Source organism: Anser anser, assembly GCF_964211835.1.
Source record: "Anser anser genome assembly, chromosome: 4".
NCBI lineage: Eukaryota > Metazoa > Chordata > Aves > Anseriformes > Anatidae > Anser > Anser anser.
In genome coordinates, this window is record NC_139724.1 from 55,571,454 (window position 1) to 55,585,397 (window position 13,944).

Genomic DNA, 13,944 nt, shown 5'->3' on the forward strand with positions numbered 1-13,944 from the left:
TAGTTAATACTTCAAAGTGTACTTAGTTAAAGAAATAAATAGGTCCTAGGTTTTATAATGTACCCTTCTTTAAAAGTACAATTTTTCTTTTTGTCTGAGGTGTAAAGGAGAAAGCCGCCTTGTCATACACTTTTGCAGGTTATGGCAAAAGAGCACAGACTTAGCGCTGACTCCTGGGGAGGAGTCTCTATCTTCAAGAAAGTAGCGGAGAACAGGGGGATGGAAGTAGTAACCCCATGGTGTTCCTTCTGGCACTCTCCCAGACTCCAACCTCAACCTGTTGCTTTTTTGTCTGTTTTATTTAAAGCTCATGTGATTTTGTCACATGGGAATACCATAAAACTATTGTTAGCTATTTCTAATCCTAAGATTTCTTTAAAATCATCCTCTAATGGAAAAATGTATGAACTTATTTGCAAGTAAAATTTGCCTACATTAGCTTATACGGATATATTAGGACTTCTAAGTGAATTAGATTTTTAGAACTGCTGACTGAGAACAGGTCCATGATTTCAGCTGGGTTTCAGGTAGAAATGATAAGAAAATACTGGAGTGTAAAAGTTAAGAATATACTGAATAATATTTTATGTGAATGCTGCATAACTAGAAAGGCTATAGGTCTTTCCTGACTATAGCAGACACAAGGGTGTAGCAGCATATAATGATTGGAAAGATGTTGACTGAAAAATAAAAAGAAATCATTGTTTAGAATTAGTCTGTAATATTTGGGAAGAAGAGTTTGTTGGTAAGTGTCAAAAAGTGTCAAAGTTTCTGCAAGTACCAGTTAGTTACTGGAAAAAGCCTTCTTGCAGTCAGATATATATACCTATCTCAATCAAAATCTGAAAGACACACCGATGCAAACACTGCTTATTGGGACAACCATTGTTGGAGGACACAGCTAGCAAACTAATAGCATTTGGATGCAGGAAAGCTCCTGATCTGCAAATCTGAAAAACCCCAAAGAAACAGAAGAAATGTTAGTAATATGCTGAAATACAAGGTGATCCAAATGAGAGGTCTTACAGTATGCTTTAATTTAAACAGAACTTTTGTCCTTGTGCTTGATGGGAGAAGGATTCCTTGGGTAAGGGGCAAAATTGACAGCTCTACTACGTGAAGTGAATGACTAAAGAAACCTTCTTCAATAGATCAGTCTTGGAATAATACTTTCACACAAGTGAATAACCACCTAAATTTCTGCTAAATTTGGGGAGTGCAACTCCATCTTCACCTCTTAGCGATAATAGTCATTCGTTTTATGTCTGTTTTGTCACAGAGAAGGTTAAAGAAATTATGAAATGCCAGGTTAGATTTATGTGGTCTTTCTCAACAGCATGCAAGGTATACCTTTCATATCAATTCTGCAGCTAGTTTCAGTGCTGACAGATGTATTCTCTAATGCAGAGAGCGTCATGAACTTCTTGGTACATGAGAAAATTAACAGTTATCAGAAAAGCATTGCAAACTGAAATTCTGTATCACAGGTAGTGAAAGTTTGTGCTAATAATAACGTAGATAAATATGTAAAGCACATAGATGCATGCATTAGCCTTGCAGCACCTATTGCTGAAAATAAAACTACCTGTTCAGATTCCAGGTCTGAGTTAGGAAGCTTAATTTGTAGTGATTTTTAATGTATTTATTTTTAAAAGGAAAAAAAATAGATCCTTTTTGCAAACATGATCTGTTGTGAGAATATTACTGTATTAAAGTAGGACCTACTAATAGCTTACATAATGAATTTTTTCTCTTGAATTACAGATTAATGTTTGTAAATTATAAAGTGTACGTGAATGGCATATGAAGGCTGCATTTTAGAATATTTCAGATGTTTATACACATTGATAAAGCATCCCCCTCTCTGCCCCAAGCCTTCTCTTCTCCAGGCTGAACAGTTGCAGCTCTCTCAGCCTTTCCTCTGATGAGGGATACTCCACTCCCTTCATCATCTTCGCAGCCCTTTGCTGTGCTTACTTCAGGTGCTCTATACCTTGTACTGTTATGTTTTTTCCCTGCACACGTACGGGTATCCTCCTTAATTGTGGAACTGGACAATGATACTTGTTGAAAACTGCTACGAGGAAAATACATAAAATACATAAATAGAAAATACATAAAATACATAAATACATAAATACATAAAAAGGTTATCTGTTGACTAAGTTCATTGCTAGTGACCACCTAAGAACATGAAGCATATTAAATCTCTGCATATACGTATGTTGCAGAATATCATACAGAGACATGTGAGTTAGCTACTGTATTGAATGGAAACCATAGTGGTATTGAGCTCAGCTTGTGTCTTTAACTCACATTTTAGGTTTTGCACTTTCTTCTTCCTGCCACAGTCTGCATTGGTCCTATGACAGTGTTACCTCATCCTGCTAATGCTTTTCAGTATTACTATAACACCTGTGTTTAAGTGTCAGGCAGCACATTCAAAGGTTTTCCAACTCCAAGGTGGCTGCCTGGTCTTCCAGATTTTCTGTGCTTATCTGAACTAATCTTTTGTTCCTTTGAAGTGTGCCCATTTCTAATATTAGGGCAAATTATGAATAATTTAAGTGTTAAGAATTACCAGTAAGAATGTATTAAATAATATCTTACTAAGCTTCTTAACTGGAGGATGACTGAAGAATCTTTCTGCACTAACTTTTCATACCTCTACATAATAACTTGGTCATGAAAGCACAGAAAGAAATTAGTCCCTCTTCATCTTCTGTGAAATCTCTGGAGAGTACTGGGTGACTGCAGGCTGTTGATTCTAAAGACAGCTTCAAATGCAGTTTTATGTAGGAAAACAAACCAACAAATCCCTAAACCCACACCAAAATCATTTCATCCAGTAAGGGTTTCCAGTTATTACTTGCACACAGATAAAAAAAAAAAAAAAAAGTGTAGTTTCATGTGTTACTCAATTTCAAAGTCTCTTACACAAAAATGAATATTAATAAACTCAGGATTTGAAGAGGAGGCTTTATGATGAAATGAAAATGTTAGAGCACAGGTCGAATGGCCTTAAAATGATGCTCTTCCTATTTCACAGTAGGCTGTTAAATTTTGATTTACCTTCTAAAAAAGGTGAATAACTGATAACTGTAATCTCTTAGTAACACAGATTATATTGATATTCAGTCCTCTGTTTCATGAGTATTTAAAATACGTGGAAAAATAAGACTTGCTGTATTTGTTTAAGTCAATGTTAATTTATACAAGCTATAGTAAAGTGAATGCAGTGTGCAGACCAATTTCTTCAGCAAAACAGTGAGGCATAATAGAAAATGAAATAATCGTCTTATCCAGTACTCTGTATAATGTATAAAACATGCAAAACCTAAGTTATGATGGGGGACACTTCAACTTGAGTTACATATACTAAAGTTCAGATATTTAATAGACATCTACTCTGTGTATTCAAAGGACTAGCTTGGCAATTAGAAAGCAATTATAAGCCCATTCAGGTGGAAGACAATTTAAACTGAAATAGCATGATGCTAATTGGGAGCGGTTTAAGAACATTTAATTAGATGTCCCCAAATCCCCAGTGCCATAATAAGAGGAGAAAGCCGTGCTGTTTAAAAAAGAAGCTAGCTTATAGAGGAGATGAACCTTATTTATAAAAACAAATTCCCGAGAAGAGGAAGAAGAGGTATGAGAAAGGGTAACTTGATAGGAATCAATATTATCATAAGCTAGTAATTTAATTTAGAAGCTAGGAATTGGAGGAAAATAATGGAAATGAATGAAAAAAAATATCTTAGTTACCAGTGAAGTAAAGGCCAATATCTCACTTTCTGAAGTATAATAGCAATTGTATCTATCTATTTGACTCTACTGGTAGTTGGAAGTTGTGGAAATCTCCATAGTAGCAAACAAAATAAAGAACTTTTCAATATCATTACTGTTCTGTATTTGCAGGTTGGGGCCAGATACTCCCTTAAGTCCTGATGTAGAGGAAACAGCTTCTTCTCAGCTGAAACTATTGTGAATGTAAAATGACAGCTAGATACATTTTAATTAGGAGGATAAGTGTTGCAGGTCAGAAGAATGTCAAGCTTTCTATATGACTTGATCTTTTTGGCTCCCTAAATTAGGGTAAATGCTAGTGATGACACTTTAATATGAGTTTCTTGGTGTGAACCTTTCAAAACTGCAGAATATGCCCGTCTGCAAAAAAAAATAAAAATGTTTTTTCGTGTTTTCTTGAGAACAGAAAAGCAGTTGTCTTTGAGAACTTTTATTATAGTTTTTACTTGCTTGTTTTTATCATAAACCTTGAGAAACAGAAAGGGCAGAGAGTTGCTGAATGCTTTAGAAAAGGTAAACAGGATAGAAGAATTGTTAAGTTAGTAAAGGTCATGTTTGAACAGACTGAATTGGAGATGATGAGACTGGTTCTAAAATGTGAGGAAGAAGGAAGAACACCAAGGCAAAGGAATACCTTCAGGATCATTCTTACAAGTCTAAATCTGAACTGCAGAAGAACTGATGATAAAAGGAAGCCATCTTAATACTCATATTGCAGCTCATGGAACAGAAGGAGGAATTGTTCTGCAGCTTAAAAATCAGATACACCTTTGTGGCTCTAATGATCCTTTTATTTGAGAGGAAGAGTTAGAGGAGGCTTCTATTATAAAGGCTCCCCTGCGTTTTCTTCTAGCAAAATCCAAGGCCCTTTTCTTATCACTGTGCAGAGGTTTAATGAACCACTGCACTTGCACATGTCTTTGGAGTAGCTTTGAAATTCAAAGCCATTCTGATTCAGATTCTTCTCCAAATTGTCCTTTTTTCCTGTGCATTCTCTGAGAAGGTAGTGGGACATATCATATTATCCTGGTTACAATAAATTAATTCTCAAGCTTTCTATAGAGGGCTTTATATGCCAATAATTTTTCTGCAAAGATTTTTTTTCTGGAGGATAATCCTATCATAGTATTAAATTTAGGGATGTTCACTGTATGCTCCTTCTCTTATTGTTGGAAATAAAAGTGATGATTTATGAGGAGTTACTTTCAAAGCTTTTATCAGCATATGTCTGATGAAAGCAATCACCAAAAGAAGTGTTTGCTTTATATATGTTTCGCCTGATTACCCTGTATTACTTGCCTCAAACTTCTGAGCTGGCCTAATGAGACTGTCTAAAGCAAAGATGATGAAAGGATTAAGAAACAGGTATGTAAAGAACACTCAGCTCTGACTAGCCAAAAATCTGCTTTGGGAAAGTTTTAGTTGCTAGTTTGAATTCACATAAGTTTCAGTAAAAGATGGTTAGCTTCAGCTGAAAGGACTGGCATTACCTATGTTTGTTCTTGAATCAAGAGCATTTCCCCCCCTTTTTTAGTTTTTACTCTTTACTACTATATCAAATGCTAGCTGCTAGCTCTGTGATTTTCTAGGCTTGCTCCATATCAAATAAGATACAGGGATCTCTGCATTAACTTGTACATCGTGTCTATTCAATCGTGACAGTTGATTGTGTTGTCAGCTTTGCAAATATGGAACATAGAGTTGTTGGCATAAAATTTAAAATGTCATTTTCTAATTAAGAAAAAAAATGTCTTCTATGTTTTGTTTTTCTGGTAGTGAAGGTAACAAGTATGAGATCGAGTAGGTGTTGAGCTTCATACAGGAATTTACAAAGTCTAAATTAAGTATGTAGCTTTAGCTCTTTGGTGAGGTAGGCCACTGAGTCTGAGAGATGATACTGGAATTGACCGACTAGTGTCTGTTTTTTTAGGCTGTCTGAGTCAGTATCTGAGAGCCTTTGTTGCCTATCACATAGTGTGTGTGTAGGTAGCAAGGTTTAAGAACTCCTACCGTGGACAAATAGGTAGGATTGTCGGTGCTGCCAATATCAGATCTTTAATTCTTTCAATCTTCTTGCTTGACAGAAGCAAGCATTGCTTTACAGACTCTTCTAAATTCCTCCCTGACTTTCTAGACTGCTCCTATTCTCAAGTTGTTCTTTCTCTCTCTACTCATTCAGCAGCCATGTGTTAGGAGGAGGTGTAAGAATGGTGCAAGGAATGGAAGAAGACTGATGACATGTGGGAACAGGGAAGCAGAGAGGCCAGAGCTGCAGAATGGTGATAGAGGTGGAACTGCCAAAACAGAAAGGTACAAAGATGGGTAGGAGGGTCCCAGTGTAGGCTGGTTGGACCCTGGCCTTCTTGATATTTTTGTTGTTAAACACAATTGTGTATCTATTCTTGATTTACTTTATTGTTCTTCTTATTCTATAGTTTTAGTCGTTGATTACATTTATTTGCTGTTTGTGTGACATCCCAAATGCTTTTCTCTGGGGAATAGTCCTTATAACACCTTAAATAAGTCAATTTTAAAAGCTATATTGTCTTCAGGCTACATCTGGATAACTTCCCCTTGGCTTATTTGCCTTGATAAACAAGCTTTTTGAGTCCTGTAGGATATTTCCCAGCAGAGCAGACAAGAGCTGAGGTTGTTCCCTGAAGATTGCTTTGTTTAATGTCAACTTCCTTTCAGTTATCCATCTTCATTTATGAATTAATCAGGGAGCACATATTTTTTAGATTGTTACCTACCCCAAATGATGTCTTGGTAATACCAACATTGGGACTTCGGATATTGTTTCCAGCTGATGCATGTGATAGCTCTTATACTAACGAGTATATGCAGACATACTTTTCACAGGATAAGTGAAAATAAGACAAAATATTGCCTGAAATGTAGCCCACTTTAGGATTGCAGTAATTGATAACAAGCTCCGTAATAATAATTAGTCCAGTATCCTTACAGCAAGAAAATGTAGATGGAGCTGGTGACTGTCCTTACACAAGTGAGGCTCACCCATGACGTTCTCTGTGAAGGGGCCAGATGCTTTGTTTAGGTTGCTCAGAGAGAAAAGAAAACAATAGTGTATCACCTCTGTGCTGTTCTTCATTATTCTTCCCTCTTTGCCAGGCTGATGTTCAGCTTGCAGGGTTTTCAAATGCAGTTCCATCTTATTCAGTAGGACAGAGGTGGCAAAAAAGAGTAAGAAAATGCTCTTGCTCTGAAGCCCTTGTGTCTGCTTGCATAAGACAGGAGCCCTCTGCAGATTGTGACACATCTTACGCCACAGTGAGCAGTGGAAGAAAACCTTGCAGGCTTCATGCACACAGACAGATGGCTCTCAACGTTAGAATGGTTTCATGTTTGATTCTGGTTGGTGTTCCAGGCAAGGCCTATTAAGAGAGAAGGGTTGTGCCATGCAGGCCCGGAGAAGGGAGGAGGTTGGTTGACTAAGGCCAAAAGGAAGGATTCCAAAAGAAGGAAGCTTTGCAAATCTGTGTTCAGGAAGCCTAATCTCTCTTTCTCTAATAGATGAGCTTTTAAACTAAATGTTAATTTAAATAGATCATTGTAACTTGATGCAGGTTAGACAATGTAATTGTCAGTTGCATAATATGGTCTTTCATTTGTCTTCACCAACTGTACTTAAAAAGCTACGAGAGCTAAAATGTTGAGCTTTAAATATAATACAACAGCATAGATATTTTGGCATGTATTCTTCTGATCTTTTCTGTGGAAAAAAAATCTGAAAAGTGATTTGCCTAATTGTTCTGTGCAAAGCAGAAAACTATTTTAGTTAAGCAAATGCTTATTGTTTCATCTGTGCAAGCCTTTCTCAGGGTCACTTTTCTACTTATGCGTTTTGAATGGGAGATGTGAGACTGGTGAGGAAGAGCTGGGAGGCAATGCCACGGAGACTGCAGGCATCCCATCCCTTTCTGCCATTCTTGGCTGAAGGGAGAGGGAAGCTGAGCCTCTCTTAGAGGCCTCTCTGTGCCTCTCTTAGATTTTACACTTTTTCTGAGCCACTTACTTTACCCGTAGTCTGGAAAAACTTTGCCTTATTTAGGATGTTATAAGCAGAGGCACTGCACCACAATATGAAGTTTTGCAGCCCCAGGATACTTATGTAAGCTCAATAATTTTTGTCTGTAAGATTGCCAGAGTAAATGTTAAATATCAGTCTCTCCACTGTTGACCCACTTGAGGACAGGCTCATATGTTGTTTGTATGGTAGCTGTATATTAGCCAGGGTAATCTGGGCAATCCTTCTGCAATATATTTAGGTTTTCTGCTGTAGCAGGATACCAACACAGCCCACCCTTGTGCAAGGCCCACTGAAGGAAGAGTACTAGTTATTTCTTGTGCTTCAGGATGTGCAAATAACAGGTTTGTGTAGCCTCAATCACAGTGTCATATATCACCACAGCAGCCCTCGCTCTTCCAGAAAGAGCATGCTTATGCCTACCTTATAGGCTCTGCTGTACACATTTGTGCCAATGTTTTGTAAGCATACAGATGAGTCAATAATTAAGCTGTTCTCTGAACCAATCCTTTCTGTTTCACATATGGCTTTGACTAAGTGTACTTTGGAACTGCTTTTATTTGAGTGAGGTAACTTGTATGAAGTTGAAGCCAATCAGAGCAGCTTTGAAAAAGACAAAATTGAATTTAGGATGCTTGAGAATAACTCTCTTTGGTAGCCCTTTTCTGTTCTTCAAGCTACTGAGTGCTTTTCATTAGAGGTGAGCTCAGTTTTGGCTGGGTTTGGTATGTCTAGCTGGGTCCCAGCCATGCTGAATTGGCCTTGTGCTGATCATTGTGTTCCCTGGAGTCTGAGGTAGCACAGGGACTCTGGAGCCAGCTTTGCTTTAGCCAGTTTGAGTTCAGACAGGATTATATATGCCATGCAAAAAAAACTACCTTGTTTCCAGATGCAGGATGGCTTCCCAGGGAGCCAAGTCTTGGCACAGTTAATTCCCACCTGGACAGCGCACCCAGAGCTGATGGAGAGGGATTGCATAGTACGTGCTGAGTTGAGGCTACCCGTCACAGAGCTCCGCCTTCTACCAGAACTTGTTATTTAATTGTAATTCAATCATCAGACTACTGTAATGCCACCATATAAGATCTAAAATTAAGAAAATTGCATTCATGGTAACACTAAAATAAGAAAAAAATATCCCTCTATTATAGATAACGAACTGCATCAAAATGCAGTTTCTCAACCTTTTACCAACAGTGCCAAATAAATGAATTTCAAAGGGTTATAATATCAGCTAACATATTCAAAACTGTAACTTATTTGATAAAGAAAGAAAAAAGCAGATGGACTGTCAGGAAACAAAGGTGTTCTCCATCTGTTGCCTGTGTAAAAGCTGTTTTTGCAACATGTTCTTTAACATATGTTGGGCGCGTAAGTGGATACTGCTGCCCTTGGTTTGGCATAATGGACATTATGGAATTAGATGCTGCTGTTGAAGCATGAGAATGGCCTCTGTGTTGTCTTCATTCATAATCACTCAAAAGCAACAGTGAAAACAAAAACAGTTCTGTGTTTAATTTGTAAGTCTGGAATAACTTATCCATTTAATGAGAGCAACCTGTTGATCATAAGGGTCCTTGCTCAACAGATTCTGATTTTCAAAACAATTCCTGTGTGATAAAATTGCCTCATTAAAAATAAATAGATTAGTCATAAAAAATATTTTGATATTGTATTGTTTTCTCTTTGCAGTTTTTCCCAAGAGCTGAATTATGAGCTTAAATCTTGGATAAATGCAACTCCTTATGTATTTTACTAGCTTGAAGGAGTTTCCTTATGCTCCAGTAGGAAAATTGCTATTGCTGTTGATTTGATACATGAACACTCAGGCTCTTACATAACGGCTAGACTAAAATCTCTCTCAGAACAGAGAGAGAGATAGGCAGGTTTGAAGTGGTCCTTTATTTTTATTATATATTTTTAATTTTCTCAAAATATTAGTTCTTCCTGGAAATGGAAACAAACAGTGCTTAAAGGGAATATTTGAAAATTCCAGACCATTCCAGAATGGCCTGAAAGGGTTGCTTCATAATACAAAATGTAAATGTATTTTGTGCATAACACACTATACACGTTAGTGCCAGCAGGACATAAGTACAATCGAAAGGAAGTGAAATAACTGCTTTTAAGCATCAGGCTTTGGAGGTCTTTGCCTCAAGATCAACGTGTGCAGGCTAGTCAGGGAATAATTAAGGAAAATGATACTCTCCAGTACGTTCTCTGGGATGCCTGTTTTCTGTAACTATCTACTAATGAACCCCAAGAGAATTCCAACAGAGCAGAGAAACAAAATGTGATCCAATTTATTCTCAACAATTCTCTCTTCTTTCATAGTTGTATGACATATAATTAGCAAACTCGCTATTCTGGAGTTTCCTAAAATTTTGACTGGAAAACTCCAAACTGGTTTTAGAGGTCTTTGAAGAGATTTTAATGTGAAATACTGATTTTTTGTTTGTTTCTGTAAAATGTAGGAGAGAGCTACTTTTAGAGGTGGATTACTGCACTAGTTTTATGGCAACTGATAAAATTTGACAGTCTGTGAAAATAACACTCCTGTGAATTCTCTTAGTCTCTTTGACATAGTCTTGCACACGGCCTTAATAAACAAATACCTAGAGGCATTACCCTATGCATGAGCCCAGGGCATGCAGTCCCAAATGTCCAAAACTACACTGAAAGATCCAACCTAGAAATAAGAGATCTTTTAAGTGATTAACCTTCTGTAATCCACTGAAACATTCCAGGAAAAAAAAAAAAAGATATAGGGAGTAAAGAATAAAATCATTTGTATTTTAAGCAATTAAATTTCTTTAAAAACAAAATATTTCACTGAAAGATGTTCATTTTCTAAGCTGCAAATAGCTTGATAGGACTCCCTTTTATATCTTTGTATTATGTAAACATCACTGGCTTTAAATTTTGAACTTGCAAAGCCACTGTATTTTTGATGTTAAACAATAATTAAGTGAAAAGGGAAAACCAAACCCAAGATCATGTGATAAAAATTATATTCCCTTGATGTGACTTTGAAATTTAAGCCCGTATAATAAGGTATGGTGATGAAAAATAACCTTTTTGGAGCCTTAAGTATTTTATTGTTCATAACATTTTAAGTTGAAAACTAGCTTCTAATTATCACAGCTGTGGTAAAGTGGTAAATTAAAGCATAAAGGTAAACCTGACATGGATATCAGATTAACAAGATAAGTGACACTCAGGTAAATATTGCTTGGACTTCATTGGGAATGCTTTCTCTGTATGAATTGATAACTACTGATGTTAGTAACATCTCTCATACGTATTAGCTCTTCTTAGAACTTTGCTTCTATTTTTCTTATCTTTAGTTAAAGGCATGATTACTGTGGTGTTTGCAAGCTGCCCAATAGCTTCATGTAACTGCCATTCACAAGAACAACGTTAATTAGTTATTTTTGCTTTGTAATTTACACTGTTTTAGGATTAACAATGTCACATTAGAGAAACACAGTTGACGTGATTTCATTTAAAAATTGGCTATCTTATAAAACTACTTATCTGATAGAATACCCTTTAATTAACATATTCTAAAGAGCATTAAGTGCTGCCTATGATTCTATAGCAGAGCTGAGTTTCACCCTCCAAACAAAAATCCACCAGAATTGTTACATGTGAAGGATATAGTCTAAATCTTTCCAGTACTTCTACTAGATTGCCTTGTGGAATAAGGAAGCTCTGGTTTCAGCTCCCCCTATTTGTATCAAAACCCTTGGAACTTCCAAAATACAATCCATAAATAAGAAGCAAACATTACTCAAGGAGAGGGTCTTAAGCAGGGGAAGGTATGTAGCTCCTTTGGCAGTCAGGCATACCAGGATTAGGTGCTTAAGCCCTACTGCTTTCTCAGAGTTTGTCTTTGATATTTCGTATCTATTTTGTGTGAGGAGTTCAGCTGGCGAGTATTTTTTTTTAAGCTATCGCTGTACTCGTGATCTCTGTGGGGAGCTGAGTGGCTGGCAAGAGGCTTCTGGATTTCATTTGATGATAAACTCCCAGGGAGTTATTGGTTGCAAAGCTGAGCAGTGAATAAAAACATATTTATTTCTCATGCATAGGTTATACCAAGGAAGTAGGCTCATAATTTTACTAATATACTTGAGGACTGTTGCTTCACACTATCACAGTTTTTATCCAGGCATCTGGGATTAACTGTAGAATAGGCCAAAGATGGTAAATTGTCTGTACCTGTCTAAACAAAAGTAATCAGTCTGCATAAGTTTCAGAGTTTTAGAGATCACATAAAAATAATTTTCTGTGTATACATCTTGTAGATATGAAGGGATTTTCTGGCACAGTTTTCCAGTAGGTGCTCTGCTACTAGTGAAATTAAATGTCTGCTGACTGTGTTCCCCAAAACAACATCCTCTGGGCAGGATTTAGGAAAAAAAAAAAAAACAAAAAACAAAACAAAAAAAACCACAACATGTTGTGACAGTAGAACTTTGGAAGGAAGTCAGTTGAAAGGAGCAGGGAGTTCATTGATGGTAACAGTGAAATATAGCTACAGATACAGGAAACCAAAATAGCTTAATTTTTCATTTTTATGGTTCTGAAGAGGCATTCTTCGATATCTATTGTAGATACTGAAGCTTGGGGTTTAGTATGTCTCATCTCACGCTGTCAATGAAGAGAGAGAGGCTCCCTCTGGGCAGCAGCCTGGCTTACAAGCCCTGTAGATGTCTATGGGGAACTGCACCGTTTTCACTGACAATAAATGAAGAGCTATGGAGGCTGAGTATGTAAATTAATAGGCCACATTGAACAGTAGGATGATAGATATCTTTCCTCTTGTCTCAGTTATGTAGTGTACTATTTACTGGAGAGTTTTTGTGCCATAACAGGTAATTCATCCAGCCATTGTTGTTTCTAAGTAGACAGGTTGCATGCAATTTTATGATCAGGAGCTGATCAGACTTGTGTGTCAGGAGCTGGGTAATGGGTGTGGTAATTCAGCAAGATCTCTCTCTGGTCTTTTTAATCTTAAATGACTTGGTCTGAAGAGGGGCTGGAGATTAAATGTACTACTTTCAAAGTTTAGCGTGTGAATTTCAAGAGAAAGTGTAAAATAACTCTTCACTTTCCACTAGTTTGTTTTTCCTGAGCTAAAGGCTTTATGTTTTCGCTATACAGATATTTGTTTTAATTATAATTCTTTTGAACTAATCATACTTAAGGGGTTCTTCTTACAGTTTTTCCTACCAAAAAGAAAATTCAAGCAATATGTGCAAAACTGCCTGGCCTCGTTGTTAGGTGTGGTAGGAGCAGTCACTGAAATATGGCACTAGAATATAACAAAATCATTTTCTAGTTCTACTAACATAAAAAGACTAAATCTTGCTCTATATCTTAGTCTGAACTATTTATAGCAAAAGACCTGAAATTGCTATGATTTGTTGCAAGAATTATACAGTATGACCTGAGAAGTGTTACTGGAAGCTTTTGGAGGATGAAAGAGAGAATAAGGTTCCCAGTTCTCTCTGACTTCCACACTATCTGCAGTGAAATCACTGAAAAATCATGTGGCAGCACAAAATACTGTTTGTTGCCTCAGGTTTGTTGCCAATTTCTAAAATGCTGTTTCCCTGCTGCCTCTAGCCCCTGAAGAATGGAACAGAGTAGGTCTTAGCTGATGTCCTCTGCAAATGGGGCAGGATGCAAGGGGCTGTGCAAACCATGGGACCTCAGCTATATCCCGTACATCAGCGTTTTTAGTCTCTTCGTGAAAGTCCATTCCTGCAATTCAAACACTTCTGAAGGAGGTGGTCTTAACAGCATGTTTTAATTTGTGCACGTTTCTTTTATGATTTTCTTCCAGATTTAACAAACAATGATGAAAATAAACTTTTTTTTTTTTAAATGCATTGATTGCATGATGGCAGAATTCCCCTGCTTTTACTTTTGCAACTTTAGGACCTCAAGCCTGCCTCAGTTTCTCTGATTGTTTTTGATGTACAGTGGAAACAAACATCAATGTATTAAGAACCTTTGTAGTTACCAGTGCTCAAGCTAGCATGTGACTAGGGAATGATCATACTGACAGATGGGCC

At 37.0% G+C, this 13,944-nt stretch overlaps 1 protein-coding gene across 1 annotated transcript in view; it reads left to right on the forward strand.

Annotated features, from left to right (window-relative positions):
• Positions 1–13,944, forward strand: part of LOC310899387 (uncharacterized protein) — a 147,915-nt gene that overhangs the window by 93,545 nt on the left and 40,426 nt on the right. The window contains exon 9 of the mRNA XM_083835708.1: positions 5,990–6,120. Within this exon, the coding sequence (XP_083691834.1) occupies positions 6,044–6,120 (77 nt within the window). The 5' untranslated portion in view covers positions 5,990–6,043. The remainder of the gene's footprint in view (positions 1–5,989; positions 6,121–13,944) is intronic.